At 39.0% G+C, this 12,433-nt stretch overlaps 1 protein-coding gene across 1 annotated transcript in view; it reads left to right on the top strand.

The window, feature by feature from the left end:
• Positions 1–12,433, top strand: part of LOC121317346 (disheveled-associated activator of morphogenesis 2-like) — a 127,784-nt gene that overhangs the window by 91,395 nt on the left and 23,956 nt on the right. Inside the window, 6 exon segments of the mRNA XM_041253185.1 lie at positions 397–514; positions 4,165–4,303; positions 6,393–6,451; positions 6,980–7,173; positions 7,385–7,466; positions 7,469–7,629. Coding sequence (XP_041109119.1) covers positions 397–514; positions 4,165–4,303; positions 6,393–6,451; positions 6,980–7,173; positions 7,385–7,466; positions 7,469–7,629 — 753 coding nt within the window.

Genomic DNA, 12,433 nt, shown 5'->3' with positions numbered 1-12,433 from the left:
GGTTAGGACAGAGCTGTTGAAGCAAGGATCCTTCAAGAAAAGACTGGATGCTGTCATGAACAATACTGTATAACCCTTTCTTTGACCTCAATTTCTTTCAATTCTTTTAAACCTCAATGAACCTCAAGACCTTTAACTAGTCGTCTGGAGGAAGGGCGGTCCTTCTAGCCATGGATTCCCAGAGGTTACATTTCCCCTACTAACCTGGTTAGGGTTTTTTTGTGCCAACGGACCACACTTGCATCAAACAGAGAGCGAGCAAAGGTGGGCTGATTGCCCTTTTCTCGTTCTTGAATTTTGTATGTTCTTATGTTATTGCCTGATATACAAGATTATGATTGATTGATTTATTGATTGATTAATTGATCCACTTACTGATTGATTGATTTTGTCCAGGTGCACATTGACACCAAGAGTGCCACACAGATGTTTGAGGTGATGAAAAAGAAGCTGACCCACTCAGAAGCCTACCCCTACCTTCTTTCGATCCTTCAGCACTGTCTTCAGATGCCATGTAAGCCTTCCCCTATCCTCCTCAAAGAACAGCAGACCGATACTGTATTCTAACAATGTTCCAGAGTAGCCTATATAAGCGTACTATAGTAAAAGTATAGCAAAGGGTAATAAAGGACAGTGAAATCATGGTAATGCATAGGTAAGCATTGTAAAGAATAGGATGGTATGGTAAGGTATATTAATCAGCGTGGAAAACCAGGGTAAACTGTGGCAAATGCTTAGTATAAACATGGGAAAAGTATGTGAAATCTTAAAAAGTACAAAAATAGTGTGGTAAACATTTATGAGGGAGGTGCCAGCTTTCTGATAGTGTATTAAACAAAGATCCTTCTGCAAGATTGTCAAAGAATAGTACTTATATCTTGATCTCTGGTGCCCCGGGTCATGTTTCACAAATGGTCCAGGGTGGAATTCTGTCCAATGTATTCCATCTTTTATACCTGCTCTTGCTGAGTGTATACAGCCCATTGTGCGGCAATTGCTTTCAACGTCTCCAGCACATTTTCTCTCATTTTTTCACTTTCTTAACATATTGCATTTCTTGCATATTTGTGGTTCAGTGGCCTGTTCACAGAATAAGCAAAGCCAGAAAAATATTTTCCTAGTTTCCTTTCCAGTCACCAAACATGTAATGCATAAACTTTGGGCAGGGTAAACCTTAACCATTCAGGGAAGCATGAAAGATAACAGTTTCTTGATTTATTTGAAGATACAATACTTTATAGACAGACAGACAGACAGACAGACAGACAGACAGACAGACAGACAGACAGACAGACAGATAGATAGATAGATAGATAGGGGTCCTCAGTTGGCGTGTCTGTGTGATTTCGGAACCTCTGCTGTACCAGATTAAGTAAGTTCCTTAGTTTTATTCACTTCTTTATCTAAACACTTTCTTATAAAAGTTTACCAGAGTATGTTTGCAAGATCAATTTGCAGTTTTCCCATCCTTTATGCTATGCATGTATCATAGTTTACTATGGTTTGCCATGTTTTTCATATGCTTTACCATACCTCTCTAGGGTTTACAATGTTGAGAGGGTTCCTGCAATATAGTTTCAGCTGGTCGACATTCATTTCACCCAGCACACCCTACCACTAGCAACTTTCTCACTATTGCTATTCCCGCCAGAAAAGGAAGTAAAGAATGACATGTTTATAAGCTCAGGAAACAAGACTCAACTATAATGGGCTCCCCGTTTTCTGTGCAATGTATCTGTTATGATTGCATTGTACAGGAAACACCTGCAACTCTTATTATTAACAACCATGTAAAAGAACAAGAAGAGCCTAATGGGACACTGTGGGAGGGGTGTGGATGGTTCACTGGTGCAGGCAGACACAGCAGGTATTAGTTGGCATGCCGGGCAGGCGCACTGATTTATCTATTATTATTATTATTATTATTATTATTATTATTATTATTATTATTATTATTATTAGTGCTGCACTTCCGTGTTGTACTGTTACAGTATCAACAATATTCAAGTTCCTGTCTCTTACAACCACAGGTGTTTAAATTATAATCCACACAGTCCAAAACAGAAGGAGAAACAAAAAGGAAAATAAACTCAGAAAATAAACAAACTGCAAAGAAAAGGTGCTCATTACCTCCCCTATCTCCGGAGGCCCAGAGGTCATCGAACACTGTACAGTATCCTCTCCATACTGAGGGTGAGGCTTGCTCCGTTTCCCCACCTTTAACTAGCCTGCACTGGTTTGTTTCACTGGCCGATCAGTATTGGTTTACCAGTTGCATTAATAATGCTTCTCTTGCCTGACGCCCTCCTTGCTTCACTTTCTCAAGCTGCCTCTTACACGCCACTCACATCAGCAACAGCAGCCCAGCTAAGTTTCCGGCACACACAAGTGTCACTACACCCGCTTGTGCTGACCATTCTCCTAAACAACAAGGACCCCAGGATACAGTACAGCGCAATTTTAACTGGTCGTCAGCCCTGTAAGACCCACCCCCCCCGGCCAATCAGAGACCGCCAGCCAACACCCCTGTCTGGCCTGTCCGTGTCATTGCCATGATTGACAGGTGGGATCCAACAAGGTTTCTGACGCACCCTGCAAGGTTACGTCTGCGCCCGAGAACCAAATACAAGGCTTTGCTGTCACAGACACAGTAAATCTTTCTTGGTTTATTGCAATGGCAAGTAGTTCATTAAAAGATTTTGGAAACTTTGTTGATCGAACATTACTAAAAATATGAGACGGTTATACTTTTAATAAAGCAATTCATAACTTCAGTGAGACCAAGTAGTAAGTAAGAAGCACAGACAAAGGACACAATTGTCTTATCTAATATCTAACAATCTACTATCTACAACGCCTTTTCTGACATGTTTCTACGGGAAAGTGGATCGGGAAATAATGGCCACAGACATAATGTGGATACAGGTACAGTAGTGCACAACACTGGTCCTCGAGATCTATTCTGGTCCAGGTTTTTGTTCTAACCTGCTCAAGGTCAATTAAGTAATTAAGCACCTCCTTGGAATAAAGCCCTGGAATGGATCAGAGTTGTGTGCCACAGGCCTATTTCCACATTGCTGTGCCTTGGCCTTTACTGCTGTGGATCCTTATTAAATGGATGGCCCTGCAGAGCAATGCTGGTTGCAGGCAGTTCTGACTGGGGATGTGCCGATACTCATATTACTCATCCCAGAAAATGCAGCTCCTTGGATTTCCCATGTATAACCTTGTTTACACAATTATTGAGTATCAATCAGTAATAATATGACACTGTTATTTAATATAAAACCTGTTGTTACCAAACTAAGTAAAAAATGATGGTAATGCTTTATATTGTGTGGCATAAATTAACATTAAATAGATATGCAATTTATATTAAATTAATGTTAAATTAATATTTAATAAATATGCAATTATTATTAAATTTATGTTCAATTATTCCTTGTTACTTCCCATTAAGATTTAAGTCAGATGAACTGTAATTTCAATTAAAAACATGTAAACAATGGGAAATTATTACATATTTTCAAGGGCAACAAAACGTAATATAAATGGACGTGATATGCAGTTACATTTTCAATCGACATTTGGTTAACATTTAGCAAGAAACCAGCTATTGCATATTTATGAGATATTAATTTAATATTCTTTTAATATGCAAATATTAAATATCTATTTAATATTAATTTATGCCACGCAATAGGAAGCGTTACCAATATAACGTATATATTTAAACAGTTATTTGTCTTAACTTTCTTTTGTACTTTTAAAATGAAATCATTGTTATTTCACTTTTCTGATGTAAATTGTATGATTCTAGTCCTGGGCAAGATGTAATCCCTGATCAAACTCGACAAAGAAATGCAAATTCCAGTTTCCTCAGCGATAACTCATGTTAGGTTTAAGGAAAGGTCACATTTAAGTGACAAATCAGTTGCACTTGCTAGCTTTGCAACATATTTTCATTGTCATTTTATTGGTACAGCAGTATGGCAGTAGAAATGTCACCACCACCCACTCAATGCGGAAGTTAATTGTAATTGATTGGTACTCAGTCGTAAAGGTTTTCTTGTTTGGAAATCAGCCCATTAATGAAAGCAACGTTAATGTGTTGGCGTACACTCCTAGTTCTGACCCTGTGTCTTGTTCCTCTCCCTCTCACAGATAAGCGCAGTGCAGGCACCCTGCAGCACTGGCAGCTCCTCGACCGCATCCTGCAGCAGATTGTCCTGCAGGACGACAAGGGCGAGGACCCTGACGTGGCGCCCCTCGACAACTTCAACGTGAAGAACATCATCCGCATGTGAGTGGAGGAACCCCAGGTCCAAGCATAGGGTTACAAACCACACTCACCCACTGCACCCAGTCCTGGCTTTCAGAACTCCCCTCAGTGAAGTCTGTTATTGAAATGATCAGGAGCCAGGAGTTTAATGTTAAATAAATTGCACCTCCTGTCAAGCTGTGTGAACAATTCACTATTAGTAAACCTTCAGCTATGGCCAAAAGTTTCCTTCATCACCTTATCGAATGAAAACTGCTGAATAATGTTAACATATTCAATTACATACAATTTGGTAGTTTTCCATATACTTAATTAAAAACTGACAAAAAAAAAAAAAAGTGACATTTTCAAAATCTAACTTGAAATACTGTACTACTATTTTGGCTTCCGGTATACTTTTGCAATATTATTTTGTAGTTTCTTTGATTACTTGATGTTAAATAAAAGTTTTAAATTATGTTGATATATATTTTTTAATGATGTCTCAATCCTAAAATTCTAGGTGATGCAAAACATTTGGTCATAGTTATACTCGGGTGTGACTTAAGGCCTCCTAACACCAGATGTGATATGATTTTTCATTGGGTGACCAGACACTTTTACAACGACATGACCATACACACCAGAAGCAATACAGAGCCAATGCAACAGATTGGAAAACTGCTAGCTCAATAAAACTATAAATAATTGCTAGTAACAAAACTATAATCAAGACTGGTACATATTCATCAACATGGAATGCTAAGTGGGCGCAAACATTATAATAAAATGTAAGGATTTTGACTTGCATTTGGGCAATTGCGTTATCGTCTCACTCTGCAGGTCATCCTAGACCTAATAGCTGAATTTCATCTTTTCATCACCTGGTTGACTATCCTCCTGGCAACACCGACAGCATTGACTTTCTCCACTATAGTAGCATAACTGATGCTGTCTGAGGCTTTTCCAAATAACTTAATTCTATGCTGAGTGACCTAAGCTGTAAGGACTCTCAGCTCCTTTTCAGAAAACTTTCCTTTTCTTTTCCGTGCGCCAAGAGGACTTTGCTGCCCTTCCAAGTTCCAAGTTCCTCTGACATTTTTTTGTTTGGTTTGATTTTCGTGCTCCACAAATCTCATACACTGCCTACTACTCTCTGTACTCCTAACTCACCCCACCTCTGGGCTGTAAGTGCGGCCGCTAAATAGACTGATGCACAGGCGGCCCTCATTGCGACCCTCATTATCATGATTACAGCTCATTATTTGTGCATGCTGAGTAATTTGCATTGCTCTTAAGCTTACATAGGCCGCAAATAATTGCCTGGCCACTAGGCAATTTGGATTTTGCAGCCGCAGTTGCTTGCACTGCGCCTATCCGTACATCAGCCCCAGAAAACGGTATACAAAGTGTACCTATTCAATAAAAATGTATATGTTAGTTAACATAACTCTGATATTTCTTACCAATAACATTTGTGAGGGACCACAACAATCTCCAGAACACAAACTCTGCTAAAGAGAGGAGGATGAAATCCAACAATGTGTTTTATAGCTCCATTGCCATAAAAAGCTTTCATAAAAACAATAAACAGGAACTAAAATTCAAATGAATATTTTATTATAATTTATTTTATTGTCGTGACAAGATTTGTGGTTCCATTTGTCTGTTGTTTTTGGCTGTTTTTGTGACAGAGAAAAGGATTAAAATGAAACAATATGACTTTTAAAATGCTGTACCAAGAAAGCATTCCTGAATACTATTTCATTTGGGCTGGAATCTTGTTTTAGTTACTTTCAATTACGTATTGAGGTTCAGTCTGAGAGCACAGTGAAGGGGGCTCGATTCCACAGCATTGCAGACACTGTGCTATGGAACAGTGTGATGATATAGATGACTAAATATGCCTCCATGTGGCAGGTTCTTTATATGCTGTTGTAAATACCATGTTAAATAGAAAGCATTTCTCCCTTTAAAGAAAAAACATTACATTGATTAAACTGTATTCAGAAAACTGCCCCTTGCCCCTCAGTAGTGAGTAGTGACACTGCCTAAATTTGCCATTAAAGATCATTGGGTTTCAAGTGGGCAGCTATTTCACATGTTTGACACACTTTCAATTTCCTTCCAGGTTAGTTAATGAGAATGAAGTGAAGCAATGGAGAGACCAAGCAGAAACATTTAGAAAAGGTAATTACAGATACTGCATGTCTGTACATATTGTTCTCAGTTACTGTGGGCTGTGCAGCAGCAATTCGGCAGGAAAAAGGAACAACCAAACATTTGTGTGGTGATATTGCCCTGCTCTTTAGAAATGCTTAAAGAAACATAATACACTCAATGACAAATGTTTGGACTAGCATCTTTCACACCTCACTGTAGTTAATGTTTAATATTTGCGAAATCAGCATACACACATGCCTCTTAATTGAGAGATCCTTCACACTTTACACCTTGGGGCTGGGGACCACACGTCACCTAGTGATAGAAGTATATGAATCAAAACTAATTTCAGGGGCTCCTCAGTGGTGCATCCTGTAAAGGTGCTCCTCACGCAGTCCAGTATTCTACTGCCAACCATGGATGGGAGTACCAACATTGATACATTTTACATTGTATTTATTATGTTTATTTTAGTATTTCCAAACGTATCACGACTGAGTGTTTAATAGTTCTTTGAGAAGCCTGACTTCCTCTTCCCTCCCCCTCTCCTCCCAGAACATGCAGAGCTGCTGGCCCGTCTGGAGAAGAAGGAGCGGGAGTGCGAAACCAAGACGCAGGAGAAGGACGACATGATGAAGACCCTCAACAAGATGAAGGACAAGCTGCAGAAGGAGTCTGTGGAGCTGAGGCATGCCCGAGAGCAGGTGGTGGACCTGGCATCCAGAATCAACGAGCTAGCGGTGAGAGCTGTGTGCGGGTGTATGTGTGAGTTTGTATATGTGTGCATGTGGGTGGGGGGGGGGGGGTACTTCTGTTGGTTGAGAAATAATTACATTTTAATTCCTGCCATTTACTGTAACCATTTCATTTGACCTCTCTTTCTGTTCTCTTCCGGGTCCCACCGTGGTAGGGGAAGGGGGGGAGGGGGAGGAGGGGGACCACTAGGGAATCGGGACGGAGGTGGCCTACTACCCTCCTAAGGGGGGAGGGGGCGGGGGGTACGGAAAGAGGCCTTTCTCCTGTCGGGGGCCCCCTCCCCCTCCTCCCCTCCCGGGGGACCACCCCCTCCCCCAGGGGCTCCTCCCTTCTTCTGCACTGGGGTCCCCGGACCCCTGGCCTTCAACAACACCACCAGCCTCAGGAAGAAGTGCATCCCCCAGCCATCACACCCCCTCAAGTCCTTCAACTGGTCCAAGCTAGGAGAGGTGAGTGAGTGTGCAGAGCAAGTGATCTGTTAGAGTATTCCAGGAGAAACTTCAAAGCTCCATAATAAACTCTGTGAAACATAACAACATAAGTACTGGAGGAGGCCATTCAGCACTGGTTGATCTTAAAATCTTGTTGATTCAGCATCAAAAACACAGCTAAGTAACCCATTCCATACCATCACAACACTACCCTCTGTAGCAGCTGTCTACTGAACTGTCCTTATTACCCAGTAATTCACAACATGCACTGACTAAGCAGCTACAAATCCAGTTTTTTGTCACTGTGTTTAAAAGTCTAAGCTGTTTATTATAAATAATGGAAAACAATGTGAAGAAAGCCTGAGGCAAATTTTAAGCCGTAGATTATAGAAAAAAGCATTTAGGCAGAACGGTGGGCTGTGTATGGAGGTGGTGAATTATTTTATAAATGACAGTAAAAGTGACAGACTGTAAATAAAATAGACACAGACACTGGTTTTGGGTATAAAAAGCTGGATCTATTTAGTTAGGAGTACATCAGGTAAAATCATGCTCTGTTTATGAGACTCAAATAAAACATCACAAGCTTCACATTCTAAAATAGATTTGTCTACAGTACTAACACTCTAGTCTTTGTCAGAACTTCTACGTATCCTACATAACAGAGTGAAGCATATGGAGGGTTTCTATCTCTCTCTCTTATTCTGATCAGACTAGTCAGTTCCCCCCCCCCCCCCTCCCTACCCTCCCAGCCCCTCCAGCAGCCCAATACTGAAAGTTTGTCTGCACTCTCCTATAAAACCAGGCAGGCAGAGGACAGAGCAAGACGAATAGGAGCCCTGGGACCCTCAGGAATCTGACAGAATATTTTGATAGAGAAATGCACACAACAAAAATCCAGTTACGTGGGAGCTGGTACATAACAGAAACTGCATCGCATTAGAGCTATCAGCTCCCCCCGGTCAGAGGTACATTCTACTGTACCCGAGCAGAGCAGTGGAGTTCAGTGCAGTTCATTGCCCTTCCGTCCCATCCTGATATTTTTTTGGCATGAGGAGTGACACTGAGGGCAACGGCAGAGCCAATGAACTGCATAGCCCAAGAAATATGTGCAGAACTGGGGCATGGTTTTAATAGCCTGGAAAGAACTCTTATTCAAAGATAAAAAGTTATTTTGTTTTTGGTACTGTTCTTGTTCAGTTGCTGTAGCACCTATTGTCAAATTAAAATTGTATTGACAATACAACTACACAGGCCATGCTGAGTCATTGGATAAGCCCTAGCCCAAAGGGTAGAGCACCCCCTTGAACTACCAATACAATTTCATACACTGCAGCAACTCCCTTTCTTTGGAGGGCTCTATCTAATCTTTGGACAGGCCCAGCCTAGCTTCTGAGAGCTGACATAAGAGCCATTTGGATCAGACTCCAAGTTGGCAGGGCTTTCTATTCGAGTGTTAGTCCAGGCTCGGGCCTGCATGTTTCAGCCAGTACTTTAAGGGTTTGCTGCCAGACTTCCTGGTGCACCTTAGCAATCTTTCCAAAGTGCGTGCACAGAGGATAGGATGTTATGAACAACCTTTTAGGCAAGTGGTTTTCAATAAATGTTATTATATGTTAGTGCTAAACCACTGTGCATAAATATTTAATTTTTGTTTAGGCGCTCAAAGGTTACAGTCTAGTTTCAAAATTATCATTCACCTTTATGCATCCGTGATTTTGATTGAACAGATTTACACTGTGATATTAGGGTGGGTGAAGCAGGCATCTGGCGATTCTGCCTGTGGCTCTGCTGTGTGCTCTCTGCTGCTTACGAACTTTGCCGTTTTCAGCTGATCGTATAATTGAATAATAATCAGTGAAGCACAATCTTTCTGTATTTTTAAATGCTCTACTAAACATAAATAATAATCACAATACTCCACTAAAACAAAGTTTTTTTGTTTTTTTTTTATTATTATTTATTAGGCGTGGCTGTACTTTAGTAACAGTGGTAGCGGCTGGTTGAATTTGTTTTTTGTGTTTGGTAGAGTGTACATCCAGATTATCCTGTGTAGCATTTCTAGAGTAAAAAATGTATGCATTTCTTATTTGCAAAAGAAAACATGAAAAGCGTCTATAGAAAGTGCCAAGCCACAGGAAAGTTATAGAGTCCCTTTAGATCTATGTTGGCTTTAATAAAAAGTTTATCACTGTTAGGTTTATCACTGTAGTTTTTTTTTTTGAGGTTAATGTTTTTGACGTTGCAAAACATTTTAAATGGCAAAAAATAATTATGCTGAGGTGGGAAGTAAATGATAACATGATAAACTTTTACAGTGAAGACTGTTTTAGATTATTTATAATAATTTTGCAGAAGAGAAAGCGAGTATGTGTGTTTCTGGAGAGATTCCCAAATAGTGTCTTTTGATTCTGTGCATCCAAAGACTTGTAATTAGAAGTTTTAAGAATCACTGTTTGGTATTCTGTCCTATACCAGCAGTTTGTCAATCCAAAACTGTTGTGATATAAATGATATATTAAATAAATGGGGAAAATGTATTTGTTAATCAAATGTTTTACCTTTTGTTGCAACTGTGGTGCATTCAGTGGAGTGAAAATTGTAAAGGGGTACTTAAAACATCCAAACAGAAGGGGTACAGTTTTTTGATGGAAGCCTGCTGTTTTAGGCAGTTCAAAGCATCTGAGATCATTACCTCTGAATGGTCAACCAATGGTCATACAATATTTGCAGTGTTTTTTGGTGGATGTATATTGAAAATATACAATTTCTTAAGCTAGAGATGTAGAGAGAAGATATCAGCATTAGGAATGGCTATACCATTGCAGTGAATAAGTTAAGGAAGAGTGGAGATTATAAACAAAGAAGAAATCAATTCACTAGCATGCAGTCCAAGTAGTATGGATTTGTTGTGTTCAATCTATCAACGTAAGTTGGTGTACTTTTTTAAAATGACTGACTAACAGTAATTAACAAGGTTTAAATCATATTTTCCCTGACTTACAGCAGTAGCTCAGTTCCTCATTAAAAATAAAATAAAAATCTATTCCTTATGCTGCTGCCTACATGTTATTTCCAGCCATTCATAGCTCTGTTTATCCACCCTCAGAGTCCAGCGGCAATGCTTTTGAAACTCTTAACCCCAGAAAGAGTAACGTCAAAGTGTGGATTAACAAGGTGTTGCTTTGATTTGAAAGCCAAGAGTTTCCAAGGCTTAGCAAAATACATGACACAGTGCCTTTCACCCACGCTAACTAAGAAACACTAATGAAAAATACTGGTGACTTGTCTGGAGTGAGTTGAGCTGAGGACTGATCATCACTGGATTCATGGGCACCATAGCAACCGAGTTTGGAATGCCTCAGCATATAAACACTGCTTTGTACAGTAACTTATTTTCTTAACCTCCTGTTGCACATACAGTTTCCATTTCTTAAGCCGGTAATGGTAATTTTAACTTTTCCTGGGAGATAAATTATTTATGTAACTAGACATTGATTAAAGTACCAAATGTTAGATTATAAGAGATCCGTCTGACAGCATGCTGACAGATATACAGTATGGGTTTGTATGCACAGCGTGTCATGGAGGGTTGCTGTATTGTTTTTGTAATTACTTTGTAAACTTTGAAGAACAGTACAGTACTTGTAAAAACATTGCACAATTGGCACAATTTTATCAAGATCTTCCAAACAAAGAACATTTGCAGCTAACAATTTAGCCAAAGGTTTAGACGAATAACATTCTCTGTTGCTTGTTACTAGTTTTGTTACATTATCAGTTGTCGGCTAAAGTTGTCTTGATAGTGATCATATGTAAATCTTTACTAAAAATTCTATAAATGTGATATAAATGATGTTATAAATAATGCTATTTATACAGTACTGATAGATTTAGCATGAAATACTAAAAGTGTGGTGAATGAGCCCTGCTTCAGGGGCCTCTAACTCCAGGGTCATCCCAGAGTGCTTTGCAATAATAATAATAATAATATATATATATATATATATATATATATATATATATATATATATATATATATATATATATATATATATATATATATATATATATTTTTTTTTTTTTTTAAAAATGGGCATTCAGTCCAGCTCAAAAATAAGCTAACTCAAACAAATATGTTACTAAATTTGATTTAAAAGATTTGACTGTGCCAGCATTCCTGATATGACTTGGGACGAAGTTCCAAAGACAAAGAGATTAACAGCTGAAGGCCCTGGCCCCTCCTGGTTTTAAATGACTTGTAGGAACTACCAAAAGTTAAGCATTAACTAATCTTAAGGTGCCACTATGAGCATAAGGTAGCAACAGTTCCTGAAAATATAAAGGCCCAAAACCTTATCAGTAGCAGGCAGAATTTTAAAATCAATCCTGAATATAGCAGGAAACCAGTTCAGTGATTTAAGAAAGGGAGTAATATGTTGTGACAGCCGTGTATGAGTAAGCACTGGCTGCAGTCTTTTGAACCAGTTGAAAGCTCAGGCTGATACAGGGAAAGCACAAGCTACAGCAGTGGCCATAAGTGTTGCATCACCCAATAGAATTAAGTAATTCAAACCTGATGAGTAATGTTATGTTAACATATTGAATTTCATACCGCTTTGTAGTTTTCCATATATGTATACAAAAGTTGAAAAATGTGACATTTGGAAATCTAACATTAAATACTTTACTACTATTAGGGCTACCGATAGACTTTTGCGATATCATTTTGTAGTTACATGATGTTAAATCTAAATTATGTTCATATAGTTGTTTTTGTTAGTTATGTCTTAATCCTAAAATTCTAGGTGATGCAAAACTG

This window comes from Polyodon spathula, chromosome 6 (genome assembly GCF_017654505.1).
Source record: "Polyodon spathula isolate WHYD16114869_AA chromosome 6, ASM1765450v1, whole genome shotgun sequence".
In the NCBI taxonomy this organism is placed as follows: domain Eukaryota; kingdom Metazoa; phylum Chordata; class Actinopteri; order Acipenseriformes; family Polyodontidae; genus Polyodon; species Polyodon spathula.
Note: the sequence above shows the minus strand (reverse complement) of the source record. Positions and strands in the feature narration are given on the sequence as shown.